At 45.2% G+C, this 18,443-nt stretch overlaps 1 protein-coding gene across 3 annotated transcripts in view; it reads left to right on the plus strand.

Annotated features, from left to right (window-relative positions):
- Positions 1 to 274: 274 nt before the first annotated feature.
- SETD3 (SET domain containing 3, actin N3(tau)-histidine methyltransferase) overlaps positions 275 to 18,443 on the plus strand; it is a 69,305-nt gene continuing 51,136 nt past the window's right edge. Inside the window, exons 1-5 of one of the 3 annotated variants that reach the window (XR_010940821.1) lie at positions 293 to 433; positions 12,557 to 12,697; positions 12,812 to 12,921; positions 15,394 to 15,486; positions 17,691 to 17,839. Coding sequence is in view for 2 of the 3 variants with exons in the window: in XM_067726041.1 (XP_067582142.1) it covers positions 12,684 to 12,697; positions 12,812 to 12,921; positions 15,394 to 15,486; positions 17,691 to 17,839 (366 nt within the window). In the remaining variant the exon portion in view is untranslated. Of the gene's footprint in view, positions 434 to 12,556; positions 12,698 to 12,811; positions 12,922 to 15,393; positions 15,487 to 17,690; positions 17,840 to 18,443 lie in introns of all 3 variants that reach the window. The other 2 variants (XM_067726041.1, XM_067726051.1) reach the window with 2 other exon arrangements.

Consider the following 18,443-nt stretch of genomic DNA (forward strand, 5'->3'; position numbering starts at 1 on the left):
CTAACGGAACTTGGGCGCGAGAGGCGGGGCTCGGGGTGCCGGTCTTCCAATTAACGCCCGGGCATGGGCTCAGCCCAGCCAATTATGGCCCGGAACCTGGCGGGGGCCGAGCAGGCCGCTCTGGCCCCGGAGCCCGCCGGCCCAATGGCTGGGCAGGAACCCGAGCGGAACGGTCGGGGGGCGGTGGGGCGGTGCCGCGCCCATGCGACTGAACCGCGGGCCAATGGGCGGCGGCGGCGGCGGCTCGGGGGCGGGGCCTGGGGCGGGCGGAACCGGGTTGGGCCGCGGCGGCGGGGCCGTCTCAGGCAGCGGTCCCGCCCCCGCCTGTCCGGCCGCAACCGCCGCCGCCACCGCCTGGGGCTTGGTTGAGGTGGACTGTGGGTCCCGGCGGAGTGTGGCGCCGCCGCCGCTGCGCGAAGGGGCAAGCGGGCAGGTGAGTGCCGGCGGCGGCCCCTCCGCGCGCGTGGCCCGCGGGGCAGACTCGCGTCGCAACCCCCCCCCCCACCGCCCAGAGTGCTGCGAGGCTGCCCCCAACCCCGGCCGGCGCCCCTCGGCCGTGGTCCGGCCCGCGCCCCGCCGGCCGCTCTGGGCCTAGGGTGCAGGGGTCGGGGTGCGCCCTGGGGCCCGGCGGGCAAGGCTGGGTGCCGGGGGCCCGGCGAGGTCGGAGGGCGCCGCACGGTCTCTGCCCTCCGGCCTTCCTGGGGCGGGGGCGCGCTCACCGCTGCCCAGCGTCCCTTCCCGGCGGCCGTAGCTCCGTTCCCCGCTCTGCCCGCCCAGAGGTGGCAGCAGGTGCAGGAAGCGCCCGGCCCCTCGGCACCCACCGGGTGGGGCCGGGGTCGGTCCCTCTCGCTTTCGTCGGCTCGGCTCTGCGTGGGGCTGGCTCGCGCACCCGTTTCCTTCCTCTCTCCCTCCCTCCCTCCCGTCGTCACTCGGCTGCTTAGGCGAGGACGGTGTGGCTCTCATGTTCCTCTCTCCAAACCTCAGGTGCCCTCGGGGGTGCTCGGGGACTAGTCCCTGCTTCTCTCCCTCAATTTCCAGTTATAAAAACAGTCGTTGAAAATAGGTCATGTTTCTTCCCACGCGCCCTGGCCATTTTCCCCACGCTCCGTGCCCTACTAGGGAGAAGAATTCAGTGCTTTGGAGTTTGTCATTCCAGCATCAAACTCTTCCTCCTCGTGGCTCCAGCCTGGCGATGCAACTGTGTATCCTCTATCCCCAGTGTCTACTCGGGGGTGGGGGGTGTGTGGGCGGGGGAGGAGCCGATTAGCGTTGGGCGCCACTTGCGGCGGGGGAGGGGGGGCTTACCCCTGCCGTGTGTTGACTGGTGTAGGATCACTTGGGATCCTAAATGAAGGAGGTGACGTTTTGCATTTCCAAATGAAGGAGGTGATGTTTGGAAAGAAAAAATCCTTTTTAAAGTATGTTGACAGGTGAATTTTGCTTTTAAGAGCCTCCGAAGAGTTAACCCTTTAGTGATGGATCTGCACAGAGCTTGATTGTGGTGTGGTTACAACAGCTGTATGCGTTCGGCAGAACTGGCAGAACTGGACACTGAGAAGTTTGAATTTTGCCGTGTGTAGATGATAACCTCTTCCTCCCCGATTTTTTTCTCCAAAATGACCCTACTGCTATTTCAAAACTGAAGGAACCAGAAATAATTTTGGAAAGGTTTTTCTTACCATTTTAAGTGAATGAATTTAACTTAAGAATATAGCAAAATAAACGCAGCTTTCCTCTGTACCCTTAAAATTTGGCAAGACTTACTTGAACCCTGATATATTGTGTCCATACAGAGTCTACTATGTATGTAGTCTCATCTTAGCACATTAGTTGCTGGGGCTGCTGTGATTGATAGTTTGGAAAAGTTCCAGCATTTTAAGGAGTTTTTCTCGGGCCTAGGATAGTAATTTGAAAAGCCAAGTTCTCAGAGAGCCGCAGAACAGCTTGTTATTGGGCCCCAACGGCCTGTGTTTTCCTTCTGCTACCCCTTCCTGTCTGCCCTCTCTTATATATATTCAAAGTTGTAACTTAATGTCTGAAATGAAACTCTAGTCTGAACGAGTAAAATGGTTGCTGCTTCTCATCTCTTCTCCAGTGATCCCTGGGATAGGAATGGTGTTGGACTCGCAGATTAAAACATTTATGTCTACGTGTGCTGTAGAAATGAACGTTTCTGTTCAGTTCTGTTGATAGGAGTGCAATAAGATTGTCAGGAAGAAAGTAACACTTGCTGAACACTTAGGCCCCGTTTTCAGTGACGATTAAACCTTTGCTTTAGAAGCCACTGGAAACTGAGAGAGCTGTGAAGGTTGTACTGTAATAGTTTTCCATTCTAAAGTTCAACCCCTGGAAAACTGTTTTGTTCTGAGAGCTCTGATAATTGGTCACAACCGTTTCCTTAAAACTTGCCGCTCTCATGATCCAGAAGAGAATGGCAAAGGAGATGACAGCTGGAGGAGAGTATCTACAGTACGCTGGAGTCTGCTCGCAGTAAATATTTAGCAGATAATCATTGAATTCAATGGGAACCAGGTACCTACTCTGTGGCGCGTGGAATTTTAGTAAAAATATGAATGAAAACCTTACCTCCTGGCTCAGGGTTTCTCTTTCTTTTTACTAGATGTCAGTTTAGTTTGAAGCTTTCCAAATCTCTCAAAATGTTTGAATTACATAGTCTCCTTTTTTCTTATCACTAATCTGCAGTAGCTTTTAGAAATGTAACTAATAATACTGTATCTTTTTTGGTGTAGTTTGATGAATATCTATCACTGGGAGGTTTTTTTTATCTTTAGAAACTGGTTTGTCTTCTCTGGCTTCTGTGAGGAGTAGGGAGGAAGAGTTTCAAGTGTGTTTTCTCTTCGTGTACCTCAGTCCTGGGGGTGGGACCTAGATTTTGTTCCCGCACAAAGGAAATGGAGTCATTTATTACTATGGCATTAAACACTTTTAACAGAATAGTGAAGAGTGAATATATCTTTATTCTTATGGTACTTTGGAATTTGCTTGTGGCCAGTTAATTTGTTTTCTCAATGAACAAGAATTATATTTGGGCCCATTAATTTATCAGAAAGAATATTTTGATTTGCTGTGCATCCTTTTTTTCTTGCTACAGTTGAAGAAGTGTTTATCTTGGATATCAGTTCATTCTGAGTCATATTAAGGGGGTCAGATTAAGGATTCCTTGGCTTTTAAATTTTTCTGGTTTTCACTTTTGTTGCATATACAAGTGTACCTTACTTGACAAAATTGACTTCTGTACGTTGGATTTCCTTATGTCATCTCATTTTCCTACTCATAAAATTGGAGATTGTTAAATAGTTTGATCTGCATATATAATTTACATAATATTTATTCTCAAAGTAAAAATAAATTTCTAACAAAATATTAATACACATATTTTATTACAAAGGAGTTGAGACTTGTTTTTTTTTTTCAAGTCATTTTAATAGTCTTATGGGGAAAAAGTTGATTAACAGAATAGAATCCTTTTTGTTGTTAAATTCATTCAGTAACTCAAGCCAGAGATTAGCTGTGTAGACTCCATTTCCATTTGGGAGTTTCTTCTAGGTTTAGAAGTAAACAGATCGTAAAACCAGAGGTACAAACACAGCTATTGACAATTTTCAACTGAAATATATTTGAATGGAAGAAAAATGATTCCAAATGATTATAAAATTCAAATACCAAAGTTAAGACTTTGAACATTTTTTTCTTATTCAAGTCCTTTCCAAGTAGAAGTTAATTAATAATCAAGATAAGTCCAAACACTCTTGACTGGCAATGGAAGACAAGTCCAGCTCTGAAGTTAAGATTTTGAAAGGGAGCTGAGTGATACTGATTACCAAGCCAGAGTAAAATTTTAACTTCTTACATGTGTAGGCTGAATAATGGGGGTACAGAGGGACGGGGGGCAGAGGGACAGGGCAGGAAAAAGTGCTTTCACTATTTTTTAGAAGGACTAAAAAATTGTCTAGAGAATTAGATAAGCAGGTGTCTACATAGAACTCTCAATAAGTATGCAGTATTTTAGCCTTATTACCTATCTACCATCCTGAATTTCACTTTCCCCTTTGTTCACGATACAGTTCATTAGAACATAACAAGGCCTAAAAATTCTATGACCAAACCTTTAAGGTTTCAATCTCAGAAAATAGGCCTGACTCTTCAGTATCAATAGTTTTCTGTTAAGCACAGTTAAGAGAAAGTAAGGGTTAGTGTTGAAAAATACTCATGAAAGTTGCCTTTATCATAAAATTTGGAAGTTTTGTTCATGTCCCAAATTTAAGCTGAGGCCACTCCTTTGTATTTGGACAAGGCCAGCATAATGACTCTATAGTTTTAAAAGGCCAAAGGGGTAAAAGCTTTACATGGTATGTTTTACAACTGCAAAGGAATACTGTTATTTAGAATTTCAGAGATAATGAACCTTCAGAGCCTCTCTAAGGGGGTTGGTTTTGCACTGAATCCATGAAATACCATTGGGCATCTGTGACGTTTGACATCGAGCTGTGCTGATGAGGCTGTGCTACTAGCTGTCTGTCATGCTGCATAAATTTATTAACCTCACTAAACTTCAGCTTTCTCATCTGTAAAGTGGGCATAATATCTTTCTTTGTCTAGTGTGTAAAATGCTTACCTCAGTTCCTGATATAGGAAATATGCCTGATGATGCAGTTATGATGAAGACGGTCATGTTGGGGGCCTGCCCCAGGGCACACACAGGTTCAACAGCCCAGAAACAAACAACGTGACAGCATGAATAATTTGCATTTAGGTTCCAAAACTCAGTTGTTTAATGTAGCACATGTATCTGGCTGAAGGTCAGTTTACGTAACAAAGGGTGTAGTTGGTTACCACCTTATCCTCAAGACTGTGGGACCACGTCTCACTTATCCCTGCATTTCATATTAGATACTCAAGAAATGTGCACTGAATGCAAGCATGAATTCACTCATTCACTTGGCTGGTAGAAAAGTAAGGCAGTGTTAGCTATACCGATCTTCCTGGAGTTATGATGGGGTTACATCCTGATAGCGTGTTGAAAATACCATTGTCGAAAATGCATTTAACATACCTAATGTACCAAACATCACAGCTTAGCCTAGCCGACCTTAAAAGCGCTCAGAACACTTCATTTGCCTACAGTTGCGCAAAATCATCTAACACAAAGCCTGTTTTGTAATAAAGTGCTGAATATCTCATGTTATTTTTTGAACACTGTACCGAAAGTGAAAAACAGAATGGCTGTCTGTTCAGAAGGGTTGTAAGTGTGTTCGTTGTTTACGCTCATGCTCCGTGTAACCGGCGGGGAGCTGAGGCTTGCCGCCACTGCCCAGCATCACCAGAGGGTATCACACTGCATATCACTAGCCTGGGAAAAGATAAAAATTCAAGGTTTCTACTGAATGTGTATGCGCTTGCACCGTCTGTATTAAAGTTGAAGTATCTGAACGTGAACCACAGTAAGTTGGGGACTCATCTCCTTGGGTTGAATTTGGCAGTGGAGAGCAAAGCACTTTGATAACCATACCTGCTACATAATATTAGATATCTTTATTTTAAAGATGTTCAGGCTTGAGGGTTAACACAGATAGCCCCAGAGGTCTCTTCCAAACCTGATGTTCCACAATTCTAGAATCTAGAATCCTTATGGGAGGAATGTGGGTGGTTTGAAAGTAATTTCTTGACAGATTATAGCTAGCTGTTCCTTCACCCTTAACATTTTTCTTTTAGAAAGCTATAATAGGAAATGGTTATTCATGATACTGAATGATTCTTTGCTTTATGAAGAGTTTGTTTTGCAACTTCCTTTAAATAGGAGCCTCATTTTAAGTGTATTTACAACTTAATTCAATAGCAGTTTAAAACTAAGACTATTATGTATTGAAAAGTCAATCAAAGATGGTTTAAGTGTCTCTAAAATTATCATGTGTATTAGTGGAAATATAGCAAAAACATTGTAGAGAGCAAGTTTAAATCTCAAGTTTGTGTATATCTGTATCTATCTACGTATCTATCTATATATGTATATATGACAGCCCAGATTGTTCTGTATAAAGATAGAAATTTTAATTACATGCAGCTTATAGGTCTACATTCATCTTGGTATGTATGTAGCTACTGAGTTGAAATTAATTCCATCTTCTCGCCTGTCTGCTTGCCCAGACTTCTTGGTACTTTTGAGCTGTGACACATCAGTGTCTCCTTTGATAGAGGTTGGAATGATGAGTGCTAGTTAGCCACTTGAACCTGTATAAGTTAGTAAGGCTTGACCCTGTTACTAGATCCTGCTACTGTGCAAAGAGAGGTGTTTCCAGTATTTCAGTTAACATGGTACCAACGCAAGGACCATGTATGCTTCATCAGTTTTTGGAGGAGAGAGAGCTTAGCACAGTTAAATGCTTTTCAATTTGGGAGTGCTTTCATTTTCCTAGGCCATCATCCTGTAGTCTGTGTATTTAATTCAGTATGTAGTAATCTGATCCTAATGGCCTGTGAAGTATTTTAGTGAGATTCTTTTCTTCCTCCAAAAGATTAGGCAGGCTTCACACTCCCTTCAAGTCCGTTTACAGCTGGGAGCCTGAGGTGGGAGGAAGCCCTAGGACCATTCTCTCCCTTAGTCAAACCAGCTGTAAAGTTGGGAAGATGCAGCATACATTGAAAAACAGATGCTGGGTTTGAGCTAAGGTTTTCTGGTTTACCAAATTACCAAATAAGTATAATCAAAAATGTTTATTCTAGTTGTATTTAGTTGAAAGCAACTCAAGAATATCGCAAATATACATTCATTCCGTTTAGAATTTTGGGGGAAAGAAAAAAAACCCCACACAGCTGAATTCCATCTCGGTCTGTTCAGTAGGTGTGAAGTATACTTTGTAAAAATGGGTTAAGTATCCCCCTCACCACGCCCACCACGCCATCAGCCAAGTTCCTTAAATGCACTGTGTTCTTATTTCTCCTCACTTAGGCAGATTATGTGTGAAAGAATCACTTCACTGGTCAGAAGTGGTTGTTGATTACAGATGACACTTGCATATTGTCAGCAATTTAAATAATAATTGAATATGCCATCTATTTTACTGTTTTCTAAAGTTTGTTGTATCTCTTAGGTGGAGAGATTGTTGATGGACTTGCTAAATAGTTTATGGTGTTATAAAGAGCCAGATTTTGAGGATTTTGTAGATTTTTAAAATATCTTGATGGTGAAGCAATGTAGATATGTGTGGAACTCTTAGCTTGCTGTTTCTTTTTATAGATGCCCCTTCCTTTGAAGGACTGTCACTGTAATTGTTTACTGTAGAATCCTTTTGCCTGTCAATCCTATTGCTTTTCTGCATATTATTTTCTTTTGTCTTAAGTATTGTTTAAGTCCTTTTTTACTGTATATTTGTTTTCCCCAGATAATTCATTAAGAATTTGGAAATTATACCTGCTTTCGATCTAAACTTTGGGGGAAAAAATCTTTCATTTAGCATTGTACCTTCGGCTAAAATTTGGCATTTAACTTTGTGTGTGCATACACATATCTAATTTAGCACATCTTTGTATTTTTCTAATATACATATTTGAAATAAATATTGAAGAGAAATATTTGGTCTTTGTAGGAAATTGATGAATTAAACTAATAGGTACTGTTTTTCCACTGAGAGCACTAAGAATATTCAGGATACCTATTTGGCTCTTTCATTTGTTGAAACTTGGAATCTAGCCCCGGATTCAGCTGAACTCACAATGAAAATTATTCATTGTATGTAACAAGTTTTTGAATCATAAATGAACAGGGTAGGTAGTTATTTTAAATCCGTGAAGTTGGGGAAATCTTTGTTAGCTAAACAAGGCAGAAGGGGGTTGAGTTTAGGAAACCACTCAGCCTGGATTCTAACACTTTCTCAGACTGAATCTGAACATCTAGTCCTTCTTCTTTACCTGTACTTTATTCCTTACCCCTCTCTGTTTGGTTACTTTGCCCGCACATTTTAGGAGTTATCCAGGCTGAGTCCAGGGTCCTCATCTCATGACCCTTGTGGCCCGCAGGGCTGGCTGTCCCTCATCTGGCTGTGGTCATCTTCTGCAGCAGCTGGTGTGGTCCTGGCATGTGGATGTAGGAGACCTTGTTTAGTTGCAAATGTGCTGGATGTAACACAGGGTTTCAGGTTGAAGCTGTAGGTCCGCTGCTTGTTGGCTGTGGGCTCTTGGCCAAGTCATAGCCATGCCTGAGCACCCTGCCAGGCCAGTGGTCACCACTGGCCTCTGCAGGCTGTGGCGGGAACGTGTCTGGCCAGTGCAGAGAGCTGTACAGATGCTCGTGCCCCCAGTCACAAGTGCCCCTGGAGCTTGAAGTTGTGCTTGAGTAACAGCTCTTCCATTTCTATTGGAAATGGACTTATTCCTGCTTGGTTGTTTTCTAAGAGACCAAAAACACTTTAAAAATTCAGTTTGTGTTTATTGGAGAGATTCTTTTATGAACTTTAATACCTTAAAGCTTTTCTAACAACAAACTACGGTTTCCCAAAGGAAACTATTTTTTAAATGTGAATTTTATATGTATAAATTTATCTTTTGACTTTTAAGAGTCATCCTAGTTCTTAGAAGTAGTAGTTAAGTATTAAGTAAATGTCTCATTTTGGCTACTGTTCTGTCACTGGTGGAAGAATATATCAAAATGGTTCCTTGCTGTATAATCTTACTATTGTGATGGGAAATAAATCTTACCCATAAGTAACACTAGTAAATTCAGATAAGATTTTCCTTCATTCAACAAATATTTGACCCTCAACTGTGTCCGTGGCACCATACTAGACCCTACAGATAATTTAGAAATGGAAGCTTTGGGTTTTTTCTGCCACAAGACAGAAAGCCACACCAGTGGGTGAGGTAGGCACATAAATGATGTCAGCTACAGCGCGTGAGGCCGTGGGGGCTCCAGGGCTGAGCTCGGCAGGGTGTGGAGTGGGGAGGGGGCCGTCGGTGAGCTGGGGTTTGAGTCAAGACTCAGACACCATCACCAAGGGCTGAAGGCACGTAGGCCGCAGAGAAGAGGGAGCGTGTGGATCAGAGGATGGCATGGGGCCGAGGGGCTGAGGGAGCTGGCAGAGGGTGGCAGGAGGGCCTAATGCTTTGTGGGGTGAAAAGAAGTAAATGCGGGGCTACCGCCTTTGAGGTACTTTTAGGTGGTACATTGGTCACACAAATGCGAGAAGAATTGGTGCCAAACCATATCGAATCCAGAGGCAAATGAATCTTATAGACATTGACGTCTGTAAAGTTCAGAAAAACGGCTGCTGGGCCATAGAACTGGGTACAGAGAACCCCTGCCCTCCAGAAATGTTAGTTCTTCAAGTACACACTTGAGGACATGCCTCTGATTCAGTGCGCCGGGGGCTGAGTAATTAGGAGCTCCGGGACAGAGTGGGTCCAAGTGACTGGAGGCTTTCCTGGGTGAGGTCACTGTCAACCTGGTTTCTAGGTAGAACAGATTAAGAGCTGGTCTGGACCTAGGGTCTTGTACCCCAGGGAGGTACATCCCCTGGGGAGAAGGACAGCCATCTCCCTACCCCTCCTTAATTGAGAAGCGAGTTAATGCCTACTGGGAGATTCTTACTGTCTAACCTGGGCAGGCTGCTTTCTCTCTTTAGGGCTTATATCCCTGTGGGAGGGAAACAGTCCAAAGAGAATTCCAAAAGACTGATCTCAAGGTAAGCCAAGCCTTTAGCATCTGTTAATCACCTTGAACTTGACCCGTTCTTACAGATTTGCATGGAAGTGAGGGCTGCATGGAGGAGCCCGGAATTTCCTCAAGGCCATGGGGGACATTTTGACTGAGTATGTGAAAAATTTTGCCAGGAGGAGACAGGGTTAGCAGAGGGTAGCTTTATTTCAGGAAAAGGGGAGAACAAGAGCAAATCCTAGAGCTGTGTTGTGTAAGCGGTGATGGGAAGAATAAAGCCGGGCAAGAAAAATGGGGTGAAGCAGTAAAGGGCCCTGAGGGCTGTGCTGGGGAGGTTAGGTGTCACCTTAGAGCCATGGAAAGACCTTGCGTTGAGCAAAAGAAGCCTACATGTTGTATAATTTCATGTGTATGAAGTTCAAGGACAGCTGCTCCTGATTAATTGTAGCTTGTTGGCGAGGGGTCCATGGTGCTCATTTCCTGATGTGTTTTGAAGTTTCACCTATGTTGTATATTGGTACCTGTTACTCAGTGGGGGCAGATTTAAGTGGCAGGGGTGGGCTTGGGCAGGGAGAACGCAGGACACTTATAGTCTAAGCAAGAGATGAATTCAAGACGAGCAGGTGGCCTGAGATACTCAGGGGTGTTACCACTTGGCCGGATGTTGTCGGTGTCGGGTCTGGAAGACGTGTCCGCCCTCCTGCTCCCTGCGGAGCCCTGTGCTTTTGCTCTGCATGTCACAGAAGCAGTGGGGCAGTGGCCGAGCACAGGCTTTAGAGTCAGGCAGACCTGAGTTCTAACTGCACCTCTAACCTTGGACAAAGATGGAGGACTTCACCTTTTTGAGAATGTCATCTAAAAGATGAGGCTAATACCTACTGATTAGAGTGTCTGGGAAGATCAAATGAAGAGATGATCTTAGCCCAGTGCCTGGCAGAGGTTAAGGACTGCACACAGGGTCACTACTGCTGCTGCTTTAATTAACGATTGTTATTTCAGGACAGGTATCTAGATGCCAGAGAGTGATGGGAGTTGGAGGGATTCCTGAGGGAAGACTTGGGGTGGGGAGGGGAAAGGGGCTGCAGGCAGAGTGAAGAAGCCTGTTTTGTAGCCCTCGGGTCTTCGTGCTGGGGAGACTGGTGTAGGCGGGGCGCGGCTGCCTTGGGTTCACTGTGCCCCAGGCCTGCTAAGAGGAGGGAAGGGTCTTGGAGTTACTATCTGAGTGATGTTTTTGAGTTGACGCCTAACACACAGAAGGTCACGCTGGCAGGGAGAGGCCGGCAAGCCCATCTCTGACAACGGGCTTCACAGTTCTTCCTGCCAAGCTATATTTGGAAGTGTGATTAAAGCCCTACTTTCCAGGCTTACTGGTAGTCTTAGTTGTTTTCAGGTCAAGTTCAGTGGTCCTCCGCAGAGATGCCGTTGGTAGATGTGGAGAGGGCCTGGTGCAAAGAAGAGCGGCAGGTGCTCTGTCCAGGCCTCTCAGCTGTGAGCTAGTAAACCCGGGAGCTTCCTTCTCGTTTAGTCCTTGAGCTTGAGGAAAGGTGCTTAAACCATTCCCCCGCCTGCTCCCCCCACCCCACACTTTTTTTTTCCTTCTGCTTTTGATCTCAAAATAACTAATTCTCTTTGCTGCCGAAGTTTTAGGTATTGTTATCTGTTCACTTTTGTTCCAGGGTGCCTGGCACTATGTGTTCCACTCTTGTGTTTTAGAAGCCTTTTTAGATACGTAAGTTACAAAGTATACTTCATGCATCAGACGCATCAGAGAAGCTACATAAGATAGCCCTTTAATAGAAAGCTATTTTCTGTTGTTTTAGCATGGCCTGTATTTGCATGGAGTCATTGCAGTGGAATCAGTGATCAGCTAGGCTGCAGGAGAATATGCATTTTCAACCTTTTGTCCCATCACAGCTCTCCACACTACAATAGTCATTTCTCTTTGTAAAAAACAAGTAGGTCAGAGTTGGCCTTTTGGTTCTCCCTTGAGATTAATTGTAGCTTGTTGGCGAGGGGTCCATGGAGCATCATCGTGGTGTGTGGTATTCATTAGTGTGGGTGGCTCCAGTGGCTTCTCTGGGGGGATCTCTCTCCGTCTTCTTGGGTTGTCATCCTCAAGCGCTTCTGTCTTAGGAGGAATGCTCAGATCAAAGTCCTCAGACAACAGTTGCAGCCCTCCTGCAGCTGGGGTCCTCTTTCCCACCGCTCCCCAGAGAGACCTCTCCACCTGGGGTGCTGTGCCCCCTGCCCTGCCATGTGCTTCCCTCATTCCTGCCCTGCCTTTGAGTTGCCCACCCTTTCTTCATACATCCCAGTCCCTTTCTTTCTTCAAGACACATCTCCTGACTCACTGCTATAAAATGTTTTCAGACAGATGTTATAAACATCTCTGCCCGGCATCTATCGGTGCATCCCCTGTCCCACTGTCTCGTCTGCTTGTGGCATATCCTGGCCATTTCTTATTTGTTAGACCATTGAGGGCTCCAGGGTGGTTGAAGTGCCAGGCTGGGAGGCAGTGGAGACCTCTTTCGAGGGTAGGGTCTGCCATCGACTTCCTGTGAAACCCTGGGCAAGGTACTTTGGATTTTCCTTGAAGCAAGATTAAGGAATTGAATTAGCTCTCTGAAGTTTCTTTGATCTCTAAAATGTCTTCAGCATGTGTCTAGAGGGTCTAATCTGTTGCTTATGATATAGTTACTCTTTATGGGAAATTATTCGTTTAAAGCAGAGGGAGGAGAGAATATATAGGTTTTTGTGGCCATGTGATAGTTTGTGATACATGAATGTAGATGTAACTTCTATCTATGTAGTATCACAGAATACTAGGATATACAATGAAGTCTATGTAATTTGAAAAAAATTCTAGAGTAAAACTTGCTTCTACTGTAGTTTTTGTAGGTGAAAAGGAACGAACTTTTCTTCCAGAGACTACAAAGCAGCTTTTTTTTCACATTTGAGTGCCTCCAAATACTAGTATTAGTTACACGTTGCTTTTTCTGGAGGGAAACTTCAGGATATGGCACCTTTGAGGTAAGATCTTAATGTCTCAAGGCCGAGCCACTGCTGTGCCACGTTTTATTACTCAGTTTTGTTCTTTGGAAATGTAATGCTTTTCTCTTTGTTTTTTCTTTTTCTTCTCCGTAGTCAGAAAATGGGTAAGAAGAGTCGAGTAAAAACGCAGAAATCAGGCACTGGTGCTACGGCAAGCGTGTCCCCGAAGGAAACCTTGAACCTAACCAGTGAGCTGTTGCAGAGTAAGTCTCGGCTCGGCCTTCCCGCCTCTGTGTGGGACACGTGTGTCTCTCTCCTCACACCCATGCACCGCGTGGGGGTCCCTGGTCTGGGGAGCAGGAGGTGAAACAAGCTTGTGTTCAGATCGCAGCTTGTTTAGCCATGGGGCCTGGCACATTACAGATCTTCCCCAGCCTGCAGCTTCCCTGCCTGTAAAAATGGAGGTACGGTACCAACAGGTTCCAACAGGTAACTTTTACCTAACAGGTATGGTACCAACTGTAACTATGGTTAAAGGAGGCTTGGACGACAGAACGAATGAATGTAGATAACCACCCCCCCCTGCCTGCACCGGTGGGCCAGGCCAAACTCCACTGCTTTTTAACAGTGTGGCCTTGGACCAGTTCCTTAACCCTGCTGAGTCGCAGTGTTTGCATCAGTAAATAGAGTGTCTCGAGCCCCATGTGAGCTATGGCACGTGAAGGTTGAAGGTCATTGGGCCGTGAAGCCAGAGGTGAGCGCAGCGTGCCGCTCAGAGAGCAAACGTAGGAACTGGGCTCCCTTCCCTTTACTTTCAGTGATTCGTAATAGTTTTCCAGTTTCACGTATGGAGGTTATCCGTTCTTGCTCTAGGAAATTAAGTATCTGTTAAGTGCCGATACTTGCTTTAGCAAGTTAGTGTAAGCTGGTAACTTCTTTCTTTAAATTGGAATTTAAGTTGGTGCTCTGTATGTTTCAGATTTAGCTGTGGTCACTCGATTAACTAACTACGTTTGTCTCATTTTCTTGGCCCCTTATTTTAGATTATGTGAGAGGCTAACCCCCAAATAAAAATTGCGCTTTCTTTCCTTGACACAGGCAGGCAGGCAGGCAGCAACTGAGTCAGGGTCAGGTCCCTCCCTGAGTTCTCCCATCCCCCCTGTGGGGAGCCCCCCAGAAGGTCAGTGTGGGCTCCCACAGAGCACGGCTGTACCTGCCCGCCCCCACCTGTCTCTCCTGCTGGACTACAGGCGGCCTCAGGACAGGCTCCTGTGTTCTGGGGCCTCAGTCAGTGTTTGTTGATGGAAGAGTGAAGTAAGACTGGTTAACCTAAGTTATGAGTCAATGCATAACTAGTTATTGTTAATTATTATTAATTTTTAAATTAATTTTTATTGGAGTATAGCTGCTTTACAATGTTGTGTTAGTTTCTACTGTACAGCAAAATGAATCAGCTATACATATACATATATCCCCTCTTTTCGGATTTCCTTCCCATTTAGGTCACCACAGAGCATTGAGTAGAGTTCCCTGAGCTATACAGCAGGTTCTCATTAGTGGTCTATTTTATACATGGTATCAATGGTGTGTATGTGTCAGTCCCCATCTCCCAGTTCCTACCCCCACACCCCTGTTGATTATTTACCACATCTGGTCTTCTCTGTGGGGAACAAAGGGGGCCAGGAGGTTTATCAGGAATGTGGTCGGGGTCTCTCTCTTTAAACTGATACTGTCTTAAAAGGTCAGGGCCGCTGACAGGCCGGGTGCCCGGGGTGCGGCCTTCCACTGCCATGGCTCCGGTCTTGGCGGGTAGGTCTTTCGGTTTTGGCCTGACAGAATCTTAGCTTCTTTTTTAGCGGCAACTGTGCCATCTCTTTTTGTAACTCCCCCAGAGTGCTTATTATAGAGCCTTACACAAGGATGTGAAATGTTTGTTGACTAATTGTCCTTATGTCCAATTTAACTGGTTCCCTTAGGGAATCATTGTTATGGAGTTTAACTAGAAAAAAATGTTGACTCTTAATATACCTTCTTTTCACCATCCACAAGAGTTTTCAGGAAAATGTTTTGCATTTTAGCTTAGCTTTTTAGATTTTCCTGTTATGAGTATTCTGAGGAAAATTGATCAGAGCAGCAAGAATGGGGTAGATGCAAGTTAGGTGCTCACACCTGTGTCCTGTGGTCACAGTGTAATATGTGGCCTGGGTGGTTTCAGAGGGTTTACGTGCTTTAAAAAGTACACCTGGTTTATGGGCTTCCCTGGTGGCACAGTGGTGAAGAATCCACCTGCCGATGCAGGGGACACGGGTTCGAGCCCTGGTCCGGGAAGATCCCACATGCCGCGGAGCAGCTAAGTCCGCGAGCCACAACTGCTGAGCCTGCATGCTTCAACTACGGAAGCCTGCTTGCCTAGAGCCCGTGCTCCGCAACAAGAGAAGCCACCACAGTGAGAAGCCCGCGCACCGCAACGAAGAGGAGCCCCCGCTCGCCGCGACTAGAGAAAGCCCGCGTGCAGCAACGAAGACCCAACGCAGCCAAAAAACAAATATTAATTAATTAATTAATTTAAAAAAAGTATACCTGGTTTATACTTCTCACCTCTGTCATCACGGCTATATACCTTTGTTCTTTAAAAAGAAACCAACAGCAACAACAAAACCCAGATCCTCTTTCTTCTGAAGACTAACAGGCTAAGCTGAGAGAAATGTTTCGGTGCCATGGTTTTTGTGTTACAGAATGCAGTAGTCCTGCCCCTGGCCCAGGAAAAGAATGGGAAGAGTATGTGCAGATCCGGTCTCTAGTTGAGAAAATACGAAAAAAACAAAAAGGTAAATTTCCTCAAATGATCATCACATTTTAATAATATCCTGTGGAACCTGGCATAAGCAGAGAGGCTTTGAGAATGAAGGTCTCGGCATCAACCCTCAGGCCTCCGTGCCTGTCTGGGTGGTGGTTGTAGAAGGGCTCCTAGATATTGGGAGGGAAACTGCATTGGGAATCCATCAGGATTTTCCCCATGTTTGAGGTGCCTTTGCTGCTTTGGAAGGGATAAAAATGTTGAGCTTCAGCGGGGACAGTTTTTCTATCTGGGGACTAAGATGGTATAACTTTCATTTATTTTTATTTTATGAAATACATACTTAAATTTGTTTTTGCATCCTGTGTTTCCTTTAGGGTTTGAGGCCAGTACATGGTGTTGTGTGGTCAACACACAAATATATACGGATTGGTTAGTGTCTTGTCAAGATTTACAATGAGCTCAAATATGTCTTGATTTAATAAGAGATGTAGTTATATTTCTCAAACTGTGTTTTTCCAGGGTGTATTCAGTAGGCATCTTAATGATTCCCAGTCAGGCTGGCAATGGGGCCAAGTGTCAATTCGGAAAAGCGTATTCAATATACCTATTGTTTTTGTGCTGTAAAGCACAAAAAGTAGATTTGTATGCAGGCCACACGGAAGGTAGAAGGAGAAAGCATAATAAGGAGCCTGCGTTCAGAAGGATGAGAGAACTTCTTTGACTCCCCTTTTATTTATTGCCGTGAAAGTTAGTGGGAAGACGGTTTGTTTTGTATTTGCCCTCTTAGGGAGTAGTTTTACCGCTCTCCCATGCACATCTGCAAACATGCAGTCTTTAGGTTAGATAGTCTCAAACCCTCAATGGGGACGGGTTCTTTTATAATGTGTTAATTTGCATTAAATGGTAGACTGTGCTAATCCTGGCTCACCAAATTGGTTGCTGAAAAGTTTTTTTATATCCTGAGTTTCTGTGCTGAGTAGAGACCATTTACTATAACTGGCACTGAAGCTAGAGCATTCACTAGTTCTCAATAAGGGAAGAGTAAATTCTGTTTTAGAGTATCCCTAACAAAATCAGTTTTCTCCATTTAGCAGGTACCTTTGCAGACCTAGCCTGGCACGGCGTCAGGCCAGGCAGTCCTGCTTCACAGACCTAGTTAACCATGAATTGTATCTTGGGGACATGGCCACAGGCCCTGGGCTGGGTTCTGTGCCCAGCACCTCATGTGGTCGAAGTTCCTGTTCCTCTCTCTTTATTCCTCAGAAAAATAATGATTTTTCCTATACATGGCTTTTCATCTTTTTTGATATTTCAAACGTGCTGAAAAGTGCCGAAAATAACACCTAAGCAGCTACTATCTCAATTGGATACATGCCAGAGTCTTGTGGGTTCAAGTTCTTCTTTCCTTCCTTCTCAGCTACTGGTCCGATCTCTTCCCCTCCCTCCGTGCTTTGATTGGTTCTTATATTTGTTTTTAAGAAATTAGGCGTTTCAGGCACAGCTGAAGCCCCACACTTCCATCCCACTCCCTCCTCTCCCCTCCCCTCCCCCTCGGGGGGCGTTGTCTTTACAGTGAATGTGTTTCTGCTTCATATATAACCCCATACAAATAGATGGTAGTAATTGGTATTTTAACAATTTACGTAAATGGTATCATACTACTGGACTTTCAGAAAACCAGTGTTAAGTTTTGTGTTTCGCTTACAGTGATACATATAGATGCTGCTCATTTAAGTTGCTGGACGAAATTCAGAGCGTTCCAGTTTTGTGCTCTTAGAATCAGGGTCTAGGGCTCCTCCTTACAGACGTCTCCTTGTGCATGTATGTATGTGAGCTACTGATTTTTGTTTTCGTGTGAGTTTTGTTAAAGCAAGTGTGCACATGAGAGATGGCAGGTTGCTCTAGGAACCTGCAGTGGTCATGAAGGCTTTCCCCATCCCTGTTAGTGCACCTAATAGAACCTGACCGCCAATATTCATATCACCTGGGACCAGCAGCTATTGCTCTGTAACCAGCAGGGCGTTCAGGATTTTAACTCACCTTTCCTGTCACTAGTTAAGGTATGTACTGTGACATCTGGTGGTCAGTTTTGATTTTTTTTTTTTCAAGATCGGAGTCTTACTACTATTTCTAGGTAGGTAGTTCCAGTGGTCTGTTTTTTATTTTCTGAGAGCAACATGACTGATATGTTCTAAAAGTAGCTCTTGTTTTCTAAAACACGGATTGATATAGGTCTGTCTGTTACTTTTGATGGAAAAAGAGAAGATTACTTTCCTGATCTAATGAAATGGGCCTCTGAAAATGGAGCCTCTGTTGAGGGTTTTGAAATGGTGAACTTCAAAGAAGAGGGCTTCGGTTTGAGAGCGACAAGAGATATCAAGGTGAGTTTGTAGGTGAGCTGCTGGTCTGGGGGGCGGGCTCTAAGAGCATCTGGGTGGTGTGGCGTGGAGGGCCCAGGACTTGGAGACAGGCGTCTCGGGCTGTCCTGAGCACACTGTGGGCGTGTCGGCAGCGTGCAGCCCACCTCTCTCTCCCTGACCTGCAGTCTCCCGGCTGGCCCCGTGGTCCTGAGGGGCCTCAGCCCAGGGCTCTAGACAGCCCCTCCCAGGTTGTCCTCATTGGAACTGTGCTATCAGCCAGTGAGTGGGGCAAGTCGGGTCACATCTCCGAACCTCTGTTAGGAGACCAGAGAACATGTCTTGCGGGCTTTTGAGATTTGAGTGAAGAGGAGGATGTGAGCTTGGGTGGTTTGGAGGGAGAGCACACAGGGCCCTGTGATGGATTGGATGTGGGTGGGGTGGAGGGTGGGCAGTGTCGAGATGCGGACCGGTTTTCTGGAGTGGGTAACTGAGTGGCTGGAGGTACCACTTACGGAGACAGCAGCAGCAGAGGGGAGGGGAAAGAAGAAGAGAAATATCCATGTGCTAAGGGACAAAGCTCTTCTCCACTCTCGGTCCTTCCTTCCAGATGAAGGGAGCAGCAGCC

The sequence above is a fragment of the Pseudorca crassidens genome, chromosome 1, assembly GCF_039906515.1.
Source record: "Pseudorca crassidens isolate mPseCra1 chromosome 1, mPseCra1.hap1, whole genome shotgun sequence".
NCBI classification, from domain to species: domain Eukaryota; kingdom Metazoa; phylum Chordata; class Mammalia; order Artiodactyla; family Delphinidae; genus Pseudorca; species Pseudorca crassidens.